Source organism: Melozone crissalis, unplaced genomic scaffold (assembly GCF_028551555.1).
Source record: "Melozone crissalis strain CALT ecotype California unplaced genomic scaffold, PUWL_Pcris_2 ptg000006l_1, whole genome shotgun sequence".
Taxonomy (NCBI): Eukaryota; Metazoa; Chordata; class Aves; order Passeriformes; family Passerellidae; genus Melozone; species Melozone crissalis.
In genome coordinates this window covers 11,462,909-11,485,061 of record NW_026535784.1, presented here as the reverse complement: position 1 = coordinate 11,485,061, position 22,153 = coordinate 11,462,909, and the positions used below count along the sequence as shown (strand labels likewise).

Here is a 22,153-nt window from a genome sequence, read left to right as displayed (position 1 = left end):
GGTTTTCTGTGGGCAGCCTTTGCTTTCCCTTTTGAGCAGTAACATGATCAGGGCAGCTGCATTGCTATTCTGGGCTCTGGTGGTAGCTCTGACCCATTTTATAGTCTCAGACAAGTGAATCTACCTCTGTGGTGTCAGACACTTGTAAGAAAGTCAGGAGCAGGCCTGTCCTTTGCTGTGCGCCCCCAGTGCTTGGTGGTGTTTCATCTTGTACAACAGCCTTGCAGTTGCTGTAATTCTTCCATGTCAGAAAAGGAGCCACCTGGGTAACCATGGTGGCATTCAGTTGTATAAATGTGGTGTCTAGTACCATATCACATTCTCCAGAGTTCTGAACTCAGAGTTCTGGAGATGCCCAATAACGGCTGAAAAATACGTGCTACAGGACTTGTTGGAGGACATTTCCTCTCAGGACCAGGAGCATCTTTAGAATATGCTGGAGCAGAAAATTATAAAATGGCTATCATGGCAATAGATGCCCCTCTGTTCCCAATCAAATTCCAGCCCCAAGACCAAGCCCTGACTATTACTTTGGGTTTGCCTTGAATATTAATTAATAGTTAATAAAAAGAATTCCAAGTTTACAAAATAAATTATTAGTAAATATTATACTTTTTATACAGAGAACAAATAGCACCTTGTTCCTCTGAATCCTCTAATACTGGTCCTGTATGTTGCTACTGTTACCACTGGAAACTGACAGAAAAGTTGTCAGAAGTCCACATTTATGTCTGATAGCAAAATTTGGCCAAGTAAGTGACTTTGAGGCAATCCCATATCTAATAAAACTAACCAGAGCAACAATATTTGAATTTTTTAATACTGTTAATAAAAGCTGCAATTAGTAATCTTAAGAACCCTATGTATTTAATTTGGCATTTATTCTATATGTGGAGGAAATGCAAATGTTTGTTGATTAGAAAAAAGAATGATAGAAAATATTAAATTCAGTCAAAGGGCTTTTCTGCTTTTTGTTCTATTACTAATTCTTTTGAGTGTGAAAACCTGCTTTGAAAGAAAAGCCAATAAAATTAAGTAACTCTTTGATATTCTACTTGCTATCATCAAAGTTGGTCTAGGGGAAGGTGTCCCTGCCCATGGCAGGGGGGTTGGAGCAAGATGATCATTGAGGTCCCTTCCAACCCAAACCATTCTATGATTCTATGAATCAAAACACTCTAAAGGCTTGTCTAATCAGGCAACCATTTCAATGTCCACAACTTGCTTGAAACATTTTTTGGATACTGAGTTCCACTGAAACCCCAGTCTATGGGGTTTATATATAATATATATATAAATATATAAGCTGTGAAAGTTGAGGAGTTTGATTTTTAAGAACAAAAGTAAACAATCCCTGTAAATCTTAGGTATCTTGAAAACTTCTTCAGCTCTTCAGCTACTCACTCAACCTCTCTGGGTATCACTTCACCTGTTTCAGTTTGGCCTCCTGCCTGTACAAGCTGAGGACTGAGTTGTTACTTCAGCTTCAGTAACAGATCACGGGATGGTGCTGCAGAATCCACCTGTGGATAACCCTGCATGCTCGGGTTTCCTCCCTAGAAGAACACATCAGACAACAGCAATTAGGGCTTGCCCCATGATTTCCTTAAGGGTAATATTTCCATGGGATATTTTCATAAAGTGCCCTCTCTTGTGTTTCTCTTTTCCCTCCCTTGGCCCCGTGTAAGCTATTGGACCACATGCATGTACATCCCCACTCACCTTTTGCTGCACGTCTGTCAGGTCCAGACAAGTTTGTGCACTGGTGTAGAGGTCAATGCTTTCTAGGTACAGCTTGTTAATATGATACACAGATTTGAAGTGCTAATATCGTAAATTTGATATTCCAAATATCCTTAGGATGAACGTGGTCGTTTGCTGTGGGTTTTCTTTTGCTTCCAAGTGGAAAGCTTGCATAAAAATGATGGCATTTATGATTCTTCATGAATTAGGATAAAGAACAAACACTCCCTTGTTTTTATTATTGCTCAGGACCTGTTCAGTAAACAGAAGGGTTATTTAGAGGAAGAACTCGACTACAGGAAGCAAGCTCTGGACCAGGCATACATGGTAGGAAAAGAACAGTCATTAAATTTTTTTGTTTGAACAGATATGATAAAATGCAGGGTTTGTTTTTGTTTTTTTTCTTTTAATTATAAATAGGACTGTTTTTTACTTTATATCTATTTTTTCCTGCCAGACTAGAAATCAAGTAATCTTAAACAAAAGTTTAGGAATGGATTATAGTACTTACAAGTGTAACATTTTTGCATTGCATTTTTTATTCTATGATATGCAAACATCTTGTTGGTACATCTGGAAGCTGGTTTATGTATGAAAAAAAAAACATGGCTGCTAAAATACACCAGAAATTACTTTAGAACTTTTCCATTTTTTCTTTTCCTGAAGCATTTGTAAGTATTACTGCTGCTAACCTATCCTAAATCAGGAATGCCTGTTCTTCCTCTGCGATTCTTTCCTGTGCGATCCTATCCAACCTTACCCTTCCTCATTTTCAAAAGGGAAGCTGCAACCTTGCCTTTTCTCAGGCTAAACAACAATTGGGAGTTATCCAGGAATTGGTAAAACTACACGCACAACTTTGCAAATAGTGAGACTTTGGGAAATCAAAAAAATCAAAAACATAATGGCCTGAAGCACTATTTATACATCGTAAATATTTCTTGTGTGGAAAATGTTTTCAGAGAAGAAGCAAGGTCTAGTGCTCAGAGCAGATAACAGAGATAAAGCAAGCAGGCACTATTTCTAGCACTGTGACCTTGGGCAAGCCATTTAACCTCTCTGTGCAGCTGTTTATGCATCACTAATATGGATGGAATTACCTACCTCACAAAGGTGTTCTGAGGGCCAAAGGGATGTGGTCAGATGGTCTTGATCCAAATATTGTTAGTCTGGATGCTGGTTTTTGATAGGATCATGCTAGCCCCAGTAATCGAGGAAATACTGCCATGATTCCTTCCTTTCCTCTTGGGAGTACAATTCTCCATGTGAATCTGAAGTTCTCCTGTGTTGTGTGCTTTGCAAAGTACTGCAGTTTTGGTCAGTGCATGAGAATCATGTTAGGAATCTGGCAGACAGCAAGAGATGGATGAGGGATTAGTGTATACAAGTGTTCCTTCCTTCATTGCTTATGGCAGCTTGGAGCTAAGCCAGTGACACAGACTGTGAGCCATGGCTATCAGGTCACTAGGGCCACAGAGAGGGAGAGCGAGATTTCTGTTCAGTTTTTCCTGGGGTCTTTTTATTTTATAGGATGGCTTAACAATTCAGCTGCAGTTGAAGGAAATCTGTTAGTTTGAGTTAAATTTGTAATGTTGAGCAGCAAGATTTGGAGTCTCATCAGGTACCGAATGCAGACCTATCTTCTGAATCTTTCTTAAATGGAAGAATCAATGATTTGCTAGAGCAGGACCCATCTCCCGGGTGTCCATCCGTGCCAGGAGGCTGCGTGCACTCTGTGTGGAATGCTCCTCACCGCTCACGCTTGCTGCTTTCTGTCTGTCTGTCTGTGTCCATCCTGCCCTCCTGCCTTGCTAGCCTCCTCCTCTAGCTCTTGGTGGGTCGTTTGCCTGCTGGATTCAAACGCCAGCCTGTCTGTGTGTGCTTTGGGTTGCACTAGAAAATCCAGGAGCTGGAGGCCACGCTGTATAATGCCCTGCAGCAGGATCCCGGCCGGCGGGCCAGCGAGTCGCTGACGGAGGCGCAGCGGGAGGATCTGCGCGCGGCGGTGGAGAAGGTGCGGCGGCAGATCCTGAGGCAGAGCCGGGAGTTTGACAGCCAGATCCTGCACGAGAGGATGGAGCTGCTGCAGCAGGCCCAGCAGGTAATCCCGGTGGTTCTCTCTCCTCCCCCGTGGTGTTGGTGTTACCTCTGTGGTTGCCGCCACTGCCCGTACGACAGCATCGCTTCACCCTCACCTCGTGGAGTTGTGTTCAGTCTGGTCTCTGTACAGCTCCCGTGCCAAGGAGCGTGTGGTGTCAGCACCTGGGTGTGCTGGGCATGGTGCACACTCAGAACAAGGCACTGTCTCACCACAAGGTGCTGTTGCACAACCTTTCGTGTGTGAGCAACCACGCAGTCTTCCACAGGACTCCAGTGGGAGCTTGTTGCAGCTTTGAGGCCTAAAGTAGAAAAAGTCAGAATGGAAGGTTGTTAGTGTAACACTATGGAAGGAGTAAAGGCAGAAACAGTTACAGGAATCCAAGTTTTTTATTTTTTCCCCTGTGGGAACCCAGAACATCCCTCTGGCTGTCCAGGACGGCCAAGATCTCTGCCAGGGGGCTCAGAAGCCCTGGCACAGAGCCCAAAACACCTTTGGTTTTGATTATGACCTGTGGAGCAAATTACCAACCTTATATGAAGATCAGCAAGCCACGACAGTTTAGGTAGAATATTAGTGAAGTTATCACAGGGTGGAAAAGTAGATTTTAGGGTTTTTGGTACGGGGGTTCAGGGAGCAAGATGGAGAGAACTGGGTGTGTGCACCTTTCTCCTTCTTCTTCTTGGCCTCTATCTTCTGCTGTGATGTTGGCATGTACAGATTGGTTTAGACTAGAAGCTCACTGTCTAACATAGGTGATAGATATTGGAAAGTAATTGTAAACATTGTACACGTAGTTTTTAGTATAAAGGAGGGGCAGGCAGAGTGCCTGGAACTGTCCTGCTGGATGGACCTCGGCAGGGCAGGAGGAAATTTTTATAGATAAGACACAATAAACAACCTTGAGACCAAGAACTGAAGAACTCCAACTCATTCTTTAAGCACCAGGCTGGGAAAAGAGACTTGTAACAATCTCGGGGTTGCAGCGACCCAGAAAGGTCCTGAGATTCCCCTTTTTACTTATTTTAGCTATTTTATGAACTCTTTTAAATATTAAAAATAAAGAACAAAGTCTCAGGAAGTCTTTTAAGAGGCTACTTACAAGCTTTCACTCCTTTAAATTCATTCAGGAAGCCTTGTCTGTCCAAACTGCTTCCTGAAGCACAACTATTGACAACTTGAATTTGGCAAGGTCCTGGCCTATAGAAGTGCAGTAATTATTTAGTGTTGGTAGCATCGCTAGTGTTTTTGTGCAAATATTCAGTGAAAGAAGAGAGCTGCATGTCTCAGGGTGTTAATTAATTACTACAGCAGAAATAATTGTTTCCAAGGATTTTGGCTCTCCTTTATAGTAGACTGTGGAAGTAGTAGGTAGATGTCCTAGATCTTGTGGACTGCTTTGCTACTTTCTGTGCAAGTCTGAAATCACATATTGCAAATGCCAAAATGTGCTGTGCAGATGTGTCCAGAACAATGTTGCTATTTCAGGTGCTGATTCAGGAGCTGGGGCAAGAACTGCTTTCAGTTTAGTCCAAGCCTCTCCCTGTTCCAGTTGGCTTATAGATGAGTATAGATGAAACTGGTGTAATGTGACCCAGCACTGTTGTGATCGTCTCCTGTCATCCTATAGTGGTGGAAAGTGCTTATGGCGGCAGTGCTAGACCTGACCTCTGAGTTCCAAAAAGTTTCCTTTCTCTGCTCCTTGACTCTGTTGTGTTGGTTTGGAATGTGTAACATTGAGAGCAGGAGATGAACTTGTTTAATGGGTTGTCACCTAGTTTTAGTCATCAGAAATGGTGCACAGAAAGCTGGAGAGGGTAGGCACCAGCTGCCACTAAAAGCGTCAGAAAGAGAGAGTAAATATATTAAATTGGGTAAATAAAGATGGAGCCAGAAGATATTAGTTTAATGTTATTAGTGTAGCTGAAAATTAGTGAGAATGGTTAGTCTCTTAGGCAGTCCAATTTCCTAGCCAGACTGTTGATGTTTTATTCAAAACAATAACACTTCTTTTCGGTAGGGTAAATATTGTTGGTGATATTTAATGGGTATGAATGATATTGTCTGTTGAGTAATGCCTCTACACCTAAATAATTGACAATTTCAGATTTTAATATCGGACTAGGTATAGTTTGGTCTTTTGTTTTCACCATGAATGTGGTTTGACACATTTTGTGTCCCTTGTTAGAGTGTAGTTTTTGGGGACCTGGGCAGAGCCTTTAAGTTGAGCTCATGTAATAGTGGCAAATAGAAAGGAAAAAATAAGAGTAGATTTGTAAAGTGAAACAGTTGTCCCAGAGGACTCAAAATACATATTTTATGTATATCTGGGGTTTAATTTAGATTTTTTCCAATTTGTTCCATGCCCTGCTTACTGTCAATTAGAGCACTTTATATGCACATCCGGAGCACATCTTCTGTTAGTCCAGCTCATGCATTCACAGATTGCTTCACAACATAAGGTTAAATATGGTGAGTGCATAAGAAAACAAAAATGCCAGCATAAACATAGCTTCATTAGCCATGGATGTTTATGTATCTGTTTCCAGACCCATTTTATAGGATGTCATTAGAGTTTCATGTTGTGCCCATCTCATTAGACATGCTAATGTTACAGCCCTGCAGGACATGTTAAACTGAATTCCACTGCTTAATAAGCATCTAAGCATTTTAGTCATCTATTTTTAACCCACACACACATGCCCTCCCCCCTACACATTCCCTATTAAACAGGAAAAACAAAGGCAAAGATGCTAGTTAATTTGTCTGGGATATTGGAGGGCTAATTCTCACGGGATTACTTTCATCTCACTAGCAAGTGACAGAAGCTGAGTGTTACACAAATGAAACCCCACTTGTGCTGAGAGAATCCGAATGAATGGATGAAACTGCACTAAGTGAAATACATCTCTGATAAGTGCCCTCCTTTCCTCATGTATTTACATCCAGGGGGAGTTTTGCTGATGCTGTAACATCAGGAAGCACCCACTGCACTTTGTTCTGGCAAAACAGTTGTCTAGACCTGGCCAGATTTTACAGTCTGCAGTGCCTCCACAGTATGTGCAACACTTTTTCCTCTGCTGGAGTGGAGGTTACAGAGAATGATAGGACAACATGATGGACCTGCAAGGCTTAATACAGAGTCTCTTTGTTTCAAACACCCCAAAACTTTCCCTGAAACAGAAATAATGTATTAAAGACTCCAAATTCTATGAAACTTTTGAATTACAATCACTTCAGAAGGCCTGTTACTTTGCCTTCATTACCTTCTGGTCTGCCGGATACAAGGGCTTCAAAAGAACAACTCTGCTTATCTGGCAGCCTGGTAACAGTCTTTGAGTCAGAGTTTCTGTGTCACAGAGTGGGGTTTCAAGGAGGTCTGGTGATGAAGAAAGAGTTACCTCCTTCTGCCTATAAATGCTCCTTGACCAGACATGCATGGTGCAGAAATGGGAGAGCATGTGGTGAAAGCTATAGGTTGGAATGCAAGGTTTCCTTAGAGATTAATTGCTTCATGCAGGGACTTTGAGGATTTAGTGTGTGAGGTGCTGGCTTTACAGAGCTGGTAAATGTCCTTCCTGGGGAATGACTGTCTGAGAGGGACAGGGATGGGCATAAGGAAATGGCTAAATGGCTGCCCAGGTGTGAGTTGCTTTATTTGTTTTTCTTTGTCCAGATGTAAAGCTTGCGTTCTTGGCCACTGGGTATTGACTTTGTTACAGTGAAATAAATATATCTTAGGAAGTTGGGCTCTGTATTACATTGGTAGGTCTGTTCTTCTTGGGTGTCTACAGCCCCACATGATTACTGTTCATTAGTGTATAAATGGAACCATTCATGTATACCCATTGTGCATTAAGGAAAGCAGGCCTCTGTGGAGCCAAATTAGACATGCTGTGTGATTAGATCTGCTTGCTAAGGCACACAACACTTTTATTAAACCCAGAGTGCAACATGCAGGTCTGGGGGATGGATCCTCAGCTGAAATATGTTGGCAGTACTCCCTCTAAGTCAGAGAGGGTGCTCTGATTTACACCATCCTCTCTATTTGGAGGAGGTAAAACTTGTTAATTAAAAATCTGTCATGAGCAGCTTGTGCTATTTGCTTCCAGCAATAGGGCATGTGGTGATGTTACCATCAGAAAAGTCTCATTGTGCTACACTGCTCTTACAACTTTTTGGAAATCAATGTCTGGTTTATTTTTAGCAGGACTTCATTTAAAAGTAACATTTGTGCTATAGTCAGTGCAGTGGAATGACTTTACTGCTTTTTTTGAAAATCTGAAGGTCATTACTAGCAAGTTCTGTTAAGAAGAGTAATTTTTTTATGCATATACTTTGAATCATTTCTAGAGGGAGAGAAAAATGTGTTGTGTAGCTCTAAAATCCATCTCAGAGAAAAGATATTTTAAACAGAGCAACATGTTTCTGAAGAAGTGATATCAACTTCCCAGTTAAGCAAAATAAAAAAACCCCATAAAACAGAACCCCCCCCCCAAAAAAGCAGCAGCCCAAAAAATCCCAGTACAGAAAATCCACACAACATTATGCTTAGTTCACCTTCAAAATATAGTGTAATCGTCTTGTCTTCTAAAACTAGTAACTATTTAAATGTCAAATTATGCTTTATATAAATCAAACATAATAAAAACCAAAATATATTCTTGTTGGTTTTACTGTAGCTGCTTCTGGAGTATGAAATTGGGGAAAGTCAGCAGAAGCAGGTTTAAAATTAGGATAGATTTATTCAAATTGCCCTGTTGGCAGTATCCAAACATGAAGAAAATTTATAATAGAAAAGTAATTTATTCTGATTTTGTCTGAAGTTATTTTAAATCCAAAGAGAAGATAGAAAATCCTTGAAGGACAGCAGATTGACACACAATTCCAAAAATGGTTGCTGCCAGTCAGAAGGTATATGAAAGACAGATTTTATTAATGTAGTCCAATAATTTCCTAGAGCAGTCTTATCTTTGTATAAAATTGTTAGGGAAAAAAAGAAAGATAAAAGATAGTTTAGTTTATTGTGTCATCAAAAAGTGTGATTTTTTTCCCCCTAAATTGTACTGTACTACTGTACTAAGCTGAGTGTGTTTTCTTTTAACTTGAGTTAGAATATTCTTGGGTGAAGCTCAGTTTTACAGAGTAAAAGAAATCATTACATTAGTTCTAGACCTGAATATAAAATATCTATGAACTGCTGAACTCATCCAATTCCAGCTTTAAATAGTTAGAACATAGCTGTAACAATTTTAACTATGTTTTCATTAAACTAGGGCATTTACTCTCGTGACCAGAATGGATTATTCAAAAGTAAGAGGAGCAGAAATGAGCACTTTATTTGCGTGTTTTACTGGAAGGAGGCAAAGCTTTAGGACAGAGCAGCTACTGACCTCCAAGTGCCACTCCGCAGAGAAGGATTCACTGCTGGTGTGGTGCCTGCTTCTTATGGACACCAAGGAAAAGTCAGAGGCACCAATGTCCTTTTTCATCCTAAAATGTCAAAATAGAACTTGAAATTGAGATACAACAACTAATTTTCTTCACTAAGTTCCTTACTTCTTCTGAGCAGCAGTTTTTTCTGAGGGCACAGCTCTTCTGGCTTAAAGGCCAAACAAAGCTATGGCAAATGCCATTGCTCCGTGAGTTCTTCCTGCTCTCTTCTATATGGACAACTTTTCCATACTGAGAGAGCAGTTTACAAATCCATAGGGTTGGATGTCACCATATCTATATGAACATATAGGCTCAGCCATTTATAATAGATATTTGTGTGGGAAGGGGTGTGGTTGGTGTTTATTTCTCACCCAAGGAATATTATTAAGGTTTAATGTTTGATGGAAAAACTTTTGGGGAGGGAGAGAGGATGCTGTGCTTAGTGTACCTCATTGATATATAAAAATATAGGCATTGATAGGCATGAGGAGGTGTTGTACTAAATCTGTCCTCTCTGGCACAATGCTTTGTGAAAGAGAGGACAAGTTAAAGACAACGCCTCCTCTGCCATGTTGCCTTGTCCCAGAGAGTCTGGCTTGGTCAAAAACTCACAGCTGTGTCACACAATTTGGAAATTATGTGAATTATTACTATGAACCTTGCTATAATAATAAATGGGGAGGCTCAGATTATTTTTCTTCCAAATCTACCTAGATTTATTGATTTGATGATTTTATTTTGAATCTTAAATGTTAAGGTGCTAGCTGTTTGCATACAATATGAAGAGGTACACCTAGGGTAACCACTGATTTTCTTTTTTTTTTTTTTCCATAGTATTAATGGTCTGCAGTTTGTTGCTAAAAATGTAATAGATTACTGTTGATAATGCAATTTTTATCTTCATGAATCGCTGTTAAAAGCATCTGATATACCACAGCTGTATAACTGTCATCAATATTCATCAAGCACATCATGACTAGGCTAATCATGGTTGACCTGTGGTATTGATTTGTCATGCAGGAGTGAGCATGGAGTCTTTCAGCACATTATTGCTGCTATAATGACAATATCACAATAAACTTCTGTAATTTCCCACAGCAGACATGCATGGCAGATGAGGGTTAATTTTAGTAATTTCTACATGTTCATCCTACAGTGTTTCCCTGTGTATGTTTTCTTTATATAGTCTTCAACTGTGTCTGCTTTGCTTCTTGCTTTAGTGATGCTACTTGTATGAATAAGTGGTGATAGCAGGACTGCTGTAATACCTAAAAAAATACATCTGAAAGGTCTGCTCTCTTTGTCCTCAACAATGTTTGACTGAGGTTCTACTCCAAGTAAGAACAACTGTATGCCTTGCAATAATATTAGTATCAAGAAAACTCTTATCTGAAATTTGAATGCTGAAATCCTTTCATCTGATATCCTGAATACCCTGATTCTTAGGAAAAGCCAGTGGGTGCTGAAGAAAGTCAAAGCTAAAAGGGAAAGGATGTGAAGTTTGTTACAGAAGCTAAGGATAAGTGTATTTTCATATGCCCAATGCATACAGACACCATTATAATTACCTACATTGGAATTTGTTATTTAAATATCTGAATGTAAAAGAATCTAAATGTAATGATAAATGTTACATTATGCTTCTGTTTTTTTGTTTGGTTTTTTTTTTTTTTTTTTTTTTTGGTTTTTTTTGTTTGTTTGGGTTGGGTTTTTTTTTTTGTTTGTTTTTTGTTTTTTGGGTTTTTTTTTCCCTGCCTGGTAATGTGTCTGGGCTGTCACAGAGTCAGTTTTAATGTGTAGAATGGGTTTTGTCTTCTGAGCTCACATAGACTTAGCATAGCCATTCTGTGTAAATATAAATCTAATATAACTTAAATTATTGTTTTTCCCTAATGAAAAAGCAATAGGACTGTTGATATTCTTCTGTTAGATATCAAAATATGTTGTTGCATAAATTCAAAGATTCTCAGTGTTAAAAAAGATGAATCAAATTTTCTAATAAATACTACATACATATAGTAATTTGTATCAAATTATAACAGATAGTTATTTGGGGCTGAATGCATTTATAAAATTCACTGCCTTACATCTACAAATGTGACTGAATACATATGCTGAGAAATGCATCAGTGCAGCTGCTAAAAGGTTCATTCTCCACAGAAAGGCAAATAAAGAAACTACAGATGCATAATAAAGTTTAAAAAGAACAATTCTCTTACATCAGTAGCTATTAACTGGATTATAATTAGACTGCAGAACAGAGAAAAGAATGAAATTTTTACCTGCTGTGCAAACAACAAAATAATGATTGAGAATCAGACAGGTACAGTCCATCCAAAATGATCTATTATTATCATATGCAACTGGCTGAAATTTACACTAAGTTTTCATTCATGAAGTAAAATAAGATGTCAACAAAACCAATAATGCTTATTGGTTGCAGTGGCATTTCTGTTGCAGTGGCATTTCTGTTTCTTTATGACCATTATGCAAAATCACATTCTAGGAACATGGGATTAAAGGGAACATTTGGATTTCTGAATACACATCCCTTCCAGCAGCAGATCCAACAGCTTGAGTAATGCATGTGACAATTGCCTATGCAAATTGTATTGTTAAAACACTACATGCTTTTAAACAGCTGTTAAAATGCATTGGATTTCAAAAAAGCCCAAGAAAAGAATGTGTTTATCCATCACTTTAGTGATTTGAATAATAGCTAAAGGCAAGTCAGTTTATATTCATCTTTGTTTAAATTTGTACATGTAACATAGTTATGCCATTCACACTGCTCAAGATCTTACATACCTGTGTCTGTGAGCAGAATCTTCTTAAAATAAAGATGTAATGAAACAATATTGATTCTTCCCTCTGTCAGATTGATAAAATATTTCCCATGCTAAATTTTGCTGTAGAATGAGATACCTTCTTGATCATAAGATGGCTTCAGAGTTTCAACACATGGTTCATGTCAGATGTAGCCTGTCCTGTGAAAGGACATTAACCTGAACCTTTCCAACATTTCAGGGCCAGGCTCTAAGCAGCTTAGCAAATCCTTCTTTGTCTGCTTTGTGCTAAAATTATCAAATTGTTTTCTTGGATTTGCTGGTGAATGTAAATCCAATAAGAGTGTGTCACAGGAACTGTTAAGGTGATTTCTAACCCCCCTGATTAGTACATTCTGTATTTTCACAAGTGCAGTAACATGGCAAGGAGCATATTTTGAGGCTAGATTAATTGATCTTCTTGGTGTTGCTGTCTGTAAAAACAGTACATTCATATGGGTGGGCTCTTTACTTACTTATTTAGGGAACAAGGATATCAGTTCTGCAGTTTGACACCTAAATGAAGGATGATGTGGTGATCATTGTCTGAAAGACAAAATTTGTCACAAAAGTTTTTTTCCAGATAGATTTTTCCCCATTTCCCAAAGCTTCTTGAGGATTTGAAGCCACCCAAGGTGTGGTTCAGGACTGTGAATGTCTGACTAGCCCTGTGCGTAAACTGGACAGAAGGCTTGGATGAAGAAGTCCACTTCTTGTAGCCTGCAACACTGCCCAATGTGGAGAAAATGCAAAAATTCTGTCCATCTGTGTAACTAAAAAGGCAGCTGGCACATCAAGTAAAAAAAATAAAATGGAATCTGTGAAAGGCACCATGTAATTGTGGAGTGACACAGTCCATTTCTCATCAGAACTTGAGGTAGCTTGAAAGACAAGTTTAATCACATGAGGAAGTGCACACATTTTGGCTGCTTAGGGGAGGAAATCTGGACCTGGCATTTAAGTGCAGTGGAGCACTTCTGACCATCTCAGATCAATTTTCTTTCTTTGTATTGCTGAAGTTCCTCCCATGTCTAAATTTATGAGGAATCATTACTGGGCTGAAATGTTGCCTCCAGTATAAGAATGATAGCTCTGAGGCTGCAATCTAGGGCTCACTGAACTCAGACTAAGGATTTCCATTCATTTCAGTGCTCCTTTACAAGGGGAGCAGTATTAATGGGAATGGTACTTAATGTAGATGGATTGCTATTAAAACACATGCTGAGCACTCATACTTCATTTGTTCTGTGTGGGAATGCCATTAACCTTCTTCTTTTTAAATGGAGCAATACTGTCATTTTGGCTAAAGCACAAGCTGAGTCTTCTAAGCCTGTGTTAGTGAAATGTCTCTATTAGTGAAAGTAGAGTAATATTTCCAGGCACACATCCACCATCATGCTGCTTGCATTTTGCCTAAACTTTGATTCCTCAGACTTCCCAGAGATGTGGCTTGCAATCTTGGGGTTGCAGTGTAGCTGCAGGAACCAAAGCATGCTACAAATGACAGAAATTTGCCTTTTGAAATCAGTAGCTGGCTGGCTCTTTACTGGAAGTGTACTAATATGATTTCATTGGACTCCTTGTCTTCAATTCAGTTCTAAATACTGTTTTATCCTTTTTGTTGCATCCTTGTACAAGGGAGTCATGACAACAATCAATCTGCATCCAGGGTTATCTAGCCTCGTGCTCAGTTTGGATGCACAAGGGTGCAACAAGAGTGCTGGAAATTTTCCAGCTATCAGGAAAATTGAGCTGTAGGTACAGGGATACCTGAATTGGTCCACCAAGGCCAGCTCAGGTACATACTGCCTATAAAGCAATGCTTCTGTCAGACTTAGACACTCCCACTCTGTAGGAAGGTCAGACCTGCTGGGAGATCCCATCCTGGGGGCTCAGTCCTCTGGTACTCAAGAGCTGACTTATCTTAATTTCCCTGACAGTACTGGAAGGTACTTGTCATCCAAGTTTACCAAAAAGAATTGCTTGAGTCACTGGATTTCAAGAAGTGGATCCTGTTTCCCAGAAAAATGAAGTTTCCATCATGAGGTGAAAGGAAATGGAGGGTTAATGAGCATTTATGAGTATAATCTTCTGCACATTAATTCTACTGCTGAAAAAATCGTCAAATTTCTTGCTTTTGGGGCAGTTGGACGGCCCTTTGTGTTTGGGATCTCTCCAGGAACTAAACTGGAGAAGCCTGCAGTCAGTGAACATATAATTTATATACTGTGGTTGACTGATGGTAAATGTCCCTTTTGTGACTGTTAGTAACAATGTCATATGTAGTGCCTCCATAAGGGGCAGTCTTTGCCTGTCTTGGCATTGCAGACTTCCAAAGGAAATGTGTTCTTCAGCTGCCTGACCCTTCTGGGTGTGCTCTCCTTTACCTAATTGTTAGCATTTTTAGGCTGTTAATCTGTGCCTCCCACTTTGGTACATGTACTGCATGTGTAATGACTATGAAGAAAAGTTTTATAATGGAACCTAAAAGTCTGTTCAAATTGCAATTAAATAATAAGTAAGGCATCTTGAGCATAGTTTTTTCTGTGTCTGTCTGGCAGTGGGGTGGATCTGTGAGCCGAGCCCCCCTCCTGGCAGAGCTGCAGCTCTGCTGAGCATAGCCTGGCCAGCAGAGCCATCTGCTGATAGCTCTGCACAGGGAGTGCTCAGCCCTGGGTGTGCCGTGCCTGCCTGGGAGCACTCACTCAGGAGAGGCGGCAAACTCGCTGCTACTGCAGGAATGATTTATTTATCAAGCAGGTGCCGGCCGTGCTGAAATAGGGGCTGGTCCAGCCCTCTTTCAAAACTCAGGGAAGCTGCATGCAGGGAATATTTGCAAAGGCACCATCTATATTATTTTGTGATGAGATTTTATTTACTATTGTAATAAAATCAATGAGAAACATGTATTCGTTGTTTTGTCATTTTGGTTTTGAAAGCAGGCAAGGTGGACAGTGTTAGGAGTCCATCCCTTATGTTTACTCTCCTCTCTGGCGCGGTTGCACTCCCATTGCCCTGTTTTTGCCTGACTTTGGCTCTTTGTTTGCCTACAGTAACTCCATTGTATGATTTGACTACACAGGGTTGTTCTCATGAATCCTGTCAGTCCCAAAAAAGGTGCACTCCTGTGACTGAGGGGCAGCTATTAACTGCAGGAGCACAGGAATTGCTGGAACCCAGCAGAGCGCTGCCCTGCATTGTCCCTAATTCTCTCTCTGACTGTGACCGAGCTAGGGGCTCCAAAGGAAACACAAACACTCTGCTGGACCCAGGCTGCCTATCAATAATTCCTACCCTCTCTTTTTAAAAAATGAAATGAAGAACAGCCTGTGGCTTTCTTTTCAGCTGAGACTTATCAAGGTTCTGAGAGCAAAATAGAGTCAATTTTGTTGCTTCCTCACACTTTTTTTGTACTGTTGAAAATATATTGGATTTGCAAGGTTCCTGCAAGCCATGTCATGGGTAGAACTGAATTCATCTTTTATAGCACAATTGTTACCACTCTATACCTCGTAGCAGGAAAAGCTCAACTTAATGATCGTCAATTTATACACTGAAGCATAAAAATATGTAGAATTTGGTGATAACAATGAAATAGTTCTGCATGATTTGTTGTCCTAGTCACACTTTTGCAAACATAAATCAGAATATACTAAAAGCATTTAATCAAGTGTTGGAATCCGAGAGTCCACTGCTTGTTGATTGGTAATTCTTGCAAATTAAAGGAACAGTAGGTAAAGATGTAAAGGCTTATACTGAATCTCAAACAGTCCTGCTTTGGTCTTAATTGGTATCTCTAACTTTTGTGTAATTTCCTTCTCAGTAATTAAATATAGCCTTTGACTGATGAACAGATCTTGCTACTTCTAGGAGATACCTTTTTGTTACAGCTATGGTCATTTATCATACATGTATTTTTTAAAGTTGTTTTTGGAAATTGCCATCTTTGTGATCAAGATAATGCAGTAAATGCAGATAGGTACAATAAGAGAAAATTATTCTTTTTATCTGTTAAATACTAAGGTTTTCTCTACAGTTAAATAGAAATAAATGATTAAATCATATTTTTCAGGATATATTAATAGCTGAACTATACTGGTTATCTGCCAGGTCTGTCCCTGAGCAATCAGAGGATATTCATGGGAATAGCTACACCCACTTCATCCTCCTGGATAACCCTCCAGGGGGAAGCACGGAAACAGCTAGGAGCAAACAACTCCAAGCTTTGGTACCTGATGAACAGTTCCAGCCCAAGGTTGTGTTTTAAAACAAAATTTTGACCTGTCTAGATTTGGACTCTTTCATTTTTGCAGCAAAGAACATAGTTACAAAATTTTACTCATTGGCAGCAAAAGTATTCTGTCACTATGATTTGCACTCATATGAGAGGAATACAAGCTGTTTAAACATTCACCTGCCTTCAGCACCAACCTGGAGCAGCTCTGAGCACACATTTGTACACATCAGTGCCTGCCCTGCTGCTGTGCCCACCCTGTGCAGGGCAGCAGCAGTGCCCTGGGCACCTGCCAGCCCAGGCCCTGCACCATGGCTGGTATCAGAACCTTCCCAGGCACAATTCAGTGAGGTGATAAGCAGTACAGCACTGCAGCAGGCAGGAAAAGCACAAAGTGGCCACTACTGAGCAGTAGATTCTAAGACACAATCAGGTAATCAAGCCCCAGGGCAGGAACAGGAGCCTGCTGATCCTAGGCTGAACAGCACCGAGAGCTGTAAATTCAATCTAGTGCATCCCAATTAAACCTGCTGTTATCTCAAACCATTCAGCCCCACACTGGCCACCAAACAGAGCACTGGGCACCAAAGAGAGCTCCTGTGCTTTCACCCCCTCTGGCAGCCAAGCCCCACACAGCCACTCACTCCCTCCCTCCCCAGCAGGATCAGGAAGGAATTGGAGGTGTAAACTAGAAAACTCATGGGTTGAGATAAAGACAGTTTGATAGGGAAAGCAAAAGCTGCACAGAGAAGCCAAACAAAAGAAGACATCAATTCACCACTTCCCATGGGCAGGCAGGTGTTCAGCCATCTCCAGAGGAGCAAGGACCATCACATGTAACAGGGACTGGAGCCAACAAACACCACCATTCCTAATGTTCTCCTTTCCGCCTTCTTCCTCCCACTTTATATACTGAGCATGATGTCACATCATTTGGAATATCCCATTTGTCACTTTGGGTCACCTGTCCTGGCTGTGTCTCCTCCCAGCCTCCCACTGACCTCCAACTCCCCTGCCAGAGTGGAGAGTGGAAAAGCAGAGAAGACCTTGGCTCTGTGTAAGCTCTGGTCAGCAATAACAAAAACATCTCTGTGTTATCAACCCTGTGTTCAGCACAAATCCAAAACACAGCAACATACCAGCCACTGTGAAGAAAGTTAAATCTACCCCAGCCAAAACCAGCACAATCTGCCTTACTGTTACCAATCTAGTTGTTTTGAGGGGTTTTTGTAGATTTTCAGTGCTCAGAGATTCAGTCCTTTGTGTATTCCCTTTCAGCTGGTAGGTTGTCTTTGTATTTTAAGTGATTTTTAAGAAAGTATATGTTTTTGCACCTTAAAACTATTATCTATCTTCCATCTCCCAAAATTTAACAGTTATTATGGGAAGGAATTGGTAAATGGAAGCCTCAGCCCTTTTTTTAGAACTGCTCTGAATAGTTGGAGAAAAAAGCTGGATAGCCATAATCTTGAAAAGATGAAAAATTCATGAGGGAGTAATAACATCTCGATTTTTACTTGATTAACAGAATTCCCAAATCCTAAAAATGCCATCTTATCCTAATTAACTTGTTCTTTTAGAGAGGAACACTTGCTCTAAACCCTGAGGTGAGAAAGCCACCAGATGTTCGGTGGCTTTAAATTATTTTATATATTTTTTTTTCTTTATGTTCTTTTTTTTTTTTTTTCTAAAGCAGAGTCTCAGGAGTTATTGAAAAATATCTTCACATGATAAATCTTGAAGATGGAAATGATATTTTAAAAAATTGCTTCTCTCCACTTATCTCACTGTGGTCAAATTTTATCTGAGAGCATCAGAGCACATCCCCCAGAGAATTGAATTCTGTCAATCAGGTCTGGGATGTGGTTAGAAGCAGGAATCAGCATAACTGTAATGAGTTGGAGAGAAACAGGAGTCTAACCTGATGGATTAGAGATGTTGGGGCTGATTCCAACTGCCTGTTCTCATCCCATGGTTTTCCACAGTATTGTAACATTCCTGCTACATGCAGTACGTGAAGATGATCACTTGGGAGATAGGCTTGCCTTGAACAGGGTGTAGATGAGCTATAAATCAATTTAAATGGAATAGAGGAAAAGTGGAATTAATACAGCTGTGCTTGGGGCATTTGTGATTGTCAGCAAAGGTGCATTCACTTATATCACCTGAGGGTAATCTGGCTCATGCTGGTTTGTGCATTATCTGGGGAAATCTTTGAGCACTGCACTATGATATAGTGTAGGTTTTGATTGGCTTACACTGCATGTATAATATTCAAAACAGGCTTTAAGTTAAATCTTCAATTTTGAAACAGGAGCAATGATAACAAAGCTTTTTTGCTTATGGCTTGTCTTCAACATTTGTGTGGAGGAGCATGCCTGAGGAAAAGTGAACTGCAAGGTTGTGTGTACCTCGTTTTTGGAATAGTTCAAGGTTAGATTTGTGATTTTCAGGCCAAACTCCATGTTTCTCCAAAGCAGTTTGGTCACTGGCTCACTGCTGCCTTGCTGCAGCTGTCCTGGGCTATGAGTGTGGAGGCTTTACCCTGGTTGAGGTCTTAGAGCTGAATGCAGGTAACATCTACCAGCAGCAGCTGATACACACAGGTTTGTGAGTGATGACTGGATGTTGTTTTGAAACAGGTACTGTTGTTTGCATCAGTTTGAGAGTCATGAAATAATTTGGGAATGAGGCAGCAGCAGCTGCATTAATTGCACTCACCTATGCCATCCACGTTAGAGGAGGTGATAATTTGTCTTTCCAAGTTCAGGAACTGTTAACACCCCTAGCTGGTGTTGGCCAGGCTGAGACTGGGTTGTTAATCCCCAAAAAAATCTCATTGTATGAAGTTGTTTCTTGATCACCAGTGACTGTGAGTAGATTTCAGGTTTCTGCCTGTACAAAAAATTATTTATAACCTACTTTATCTGTAACAAGTACGTTATACTGAAAGTGTTATAAAATGCATCTAAATTGTATAAGACCCTCAACATCAAAATAAAAATAAAAATAATAAAAAAGAAGTGTGACTTACAGAAAGGAAATAAGGAGATATGTGATACAGAAAAGAATAAGATAGTGGACCCAGCAGCAGTCATGTTTTTGAAGAATCTTTGTGAAACTGAACAAGAAAAATCCTTAAAAATATGGGGAGCTACAGTGAAGGAAACATTCCATCTGGCTCTGGTGGGAGGTGGCTGGTAATAGGACAGAGCTGAGTCTCTGGATGGTGTCTTTGTGATAAACTGAAAATCTGTGCATTCTCTTTCCTGTGGTATAGCCTGACTATGCTAGAAGCATGGTTATGTTTCATAGGAAAAGAAGATTAAAGGTTAAAAGGAGATGTGATAGTGTCTGCTGACTGTCTAGGTAAGCAGAAAAACTAGCAGTTGGACCAAAAAAAAAAAGAATTTTGATGCAAAATGGAATTGTCTGTGTGTATATGTGAAAATTTTGAATAATGAGTGGTGGTGAGTAGACTTCCTGGTACAAACATGACATTCTGAACATGCAGCTTGTTTGAATTGCCATGGTTTCATGGAAATGTGGAAAATTCTGCCAAGGAAATGCCTAATATAGCTGTAAAGGAAGCGTAACAGTAATAATGGGCATTTGTTCTCTTTATTTTTAACCTATTTCTCATCTTTTTTATTCACATCCTTTTCAAATTAGGTGTAATAATGTCTATTTTGCTTTTTCTGTTCCAGAGAATTCGAGATCTAGAAGATAAAATAGAACTTCAAAAGAGGCAACTCAAAGAAATTGAGGAAAAGGTAAATTTATATCTGGGCAGTACCAACAAATTTTTTTTCTACAGAAAATTGTTTTTCTCTGTTGCACTGATGTTAATAGTACTTAATCTAATATCACAAAATCTATTTTAAGAGGAGATAAAAATTTGAGTTTGAGTCATTGCAGCATGAAATGCAGCTCTGTCCCTAATCTGCTCAAAATTATTTCCTATCCAGGATTTCTGTCAATTACAGGAAGGAATCAAGGAGTCTGGGGGGACTCTAGACTAGTAGAAGGAGGATTTGCTGTGGTTTAGAACAAAAAAGAACAAAGATTCTTTTTTTCTCTGAAAAAATTGGTTAGCTCAGCCGTATTTGGCAGCATTGCCTTGCAAAACTTTCAAACACTGAAAAATAAAATAAAATTAGGGAAGCGCCTGCGAAACACTACAATTAAGGAGTATTTCTTGTTTTAATATAGAAAAAGGTTGATATAATGGATCTGATTTTTTTTTGAAAGAAGCTCTGACCAAGGCTTCAGACAGCAAATGAATTTGTGTCACTGTGGTTCCCAAGCAAGGGATGGCACCAGATTTGTGGAGTGTGGGCTCAGGTTTTCCCAGGTCTGTGGAGTTTAGGCTGCTCTGCAGAGAGCATGGACTGACAATGGGTTTTTCTCCAGCCCCAGCAGAGTGTTTTAGTTATGTTACCTTTGCTGAACCACTGCCTAGATGCCAACAAGAGTCATGTCCCAGGTTCATTTTCTTCAGCATTTATGTGCATGTAATCCTACATAAGCCTACTGCTGGGCTGAATGGAGACCTTAGTGCAGTTCTCAGTCATTTTTTTTTCTCTTGGGTTGAGAATGGGTAAAAGGGCAAAAGGAAAGCTGTTGCAGGACTCTGGAGGGAGTTGAAAGAGGTCAGTGGGGTTGACAGAACAGAGGAAGGATTCAGGGAGCAGCTCACTGGGTGTGGAAAAGTTTCTTCCTCACCCTTCTCTGATCTCAGTATCCCTTCATCTCCTTCCAGGATGTGGCAGTCCTCCCAGTTGCACTTCCAGCAACTATTCCAATTCTCTCAGCATCTTCCTCAGCCCCTTCTGCTCCCACAGTAGTTGTCTCCGCTCTGCTGTACTTATCCTGCACTTTTGAGACTGTGATACCTGTCTGGGTTTGTGGAAGAGCAGAAGAGCCTGCAGAAGCTGGGCTGTCTGCTGCTGTTGCTAATTAATGCTCTACATCACCCCCACAATGACACGGCTGGAGCAGCTCTGTCTGCATCTGTTGGGAGGGCAGTGCTCCATGTTGGCACTGACAGAGAAACACGGGCACTATTCATCCTTAAAAGGGCTCTTTTCACCCTTAAAAGGGCTCTTCTGCTGCCTTTGCCCTCTTCTGCCCCAGACCATGTCTGTACTTGAAACTGTTCCTGCCTAGCAGCCAGTGATGTCTAAGGTGCTGCACTTAACTCCTCAAAGCAGAGAAACGTTGAGGGATAGACAATACTTGTACACATTAATTATTTCAAATATTACTCTTTATCCACCTGTTCTAAAAAATAAACATCTCTAGATGTTGCTCTTGCCAAAATGTAGGCCTTTAAGGCATTGCCATTAGAGTTTACAGAGCAGGTATAGGATTAGCCAGACTGATAATTTTGGAAATGGAAAATAGCATTATCTCTGCTGGTTCATCAGCCGGATGGATGTGGAAAAGCATTGGAAAAGAAAGAGCTTAATCACAAGCTTAGCAGAAAGCTGGTAATGAGTTAAAATGATTAACATCCTCTTTGCTTTAATGTTACATTAGCAAGAGACCTCAAAAAAGCTTCATCTCTTTCTATTGACCTTCAGCTTCTGGATGGGTTTAGGGCTTCCTTCTATCCCTATTACATTTGAATTATTTTTTCCCTGGGATTAAACCCCGTTCTGATGGCCCAAAGGAAGATTGTGTTGTCAGGGAAGCAATGGATGGTATCATTTTACCTCATTGTTCTTCTCAAGGTTTAATGTGTTAAAGGGTGCAGACTGACACTTGCATGCTACTGATGCTGAGCACAATAATTTCTTGTGGGCAGGAGATCCT

At 40.2% G+C, this 22,153-nt stretch overlaps 1 protein-coding gene across 5 annotated transcripts in view; it reads left to right on the top strand.

Moving 5' to 3' along the window:
* The window catches only part of JAKMIP1 (janus kinase and microtubule interacting protein 1), a 143,979-nt gene that overhangs the window by 116,923 nt on the left and 4,903 nt on the right, over positions 1-22,153 (top strand). For 4 of the 5 annotated variants that reach the window (XM_054295990.1, XM_054295986.1, XM_054295988.1 and 1 more), the window contains 3 exons: positions 1,993-2,070; positions 3,641-3,844; positions 20,044-20,109. In XM_054295990.1, coding sequence (XP_054151965.1) covers positions 1,993-2,070; positions 3,641-3,844; positions 20,044-20,109 — 348 coding nt within the window. The remainder of the gene's footprint in view (positions 1-1,992; positions 2,071-3,640; positions 3,845-20,043; positions 20,110-22,153) is intronic. The other variant, XM_054295989.1, reaches the window with a different exon arrangement.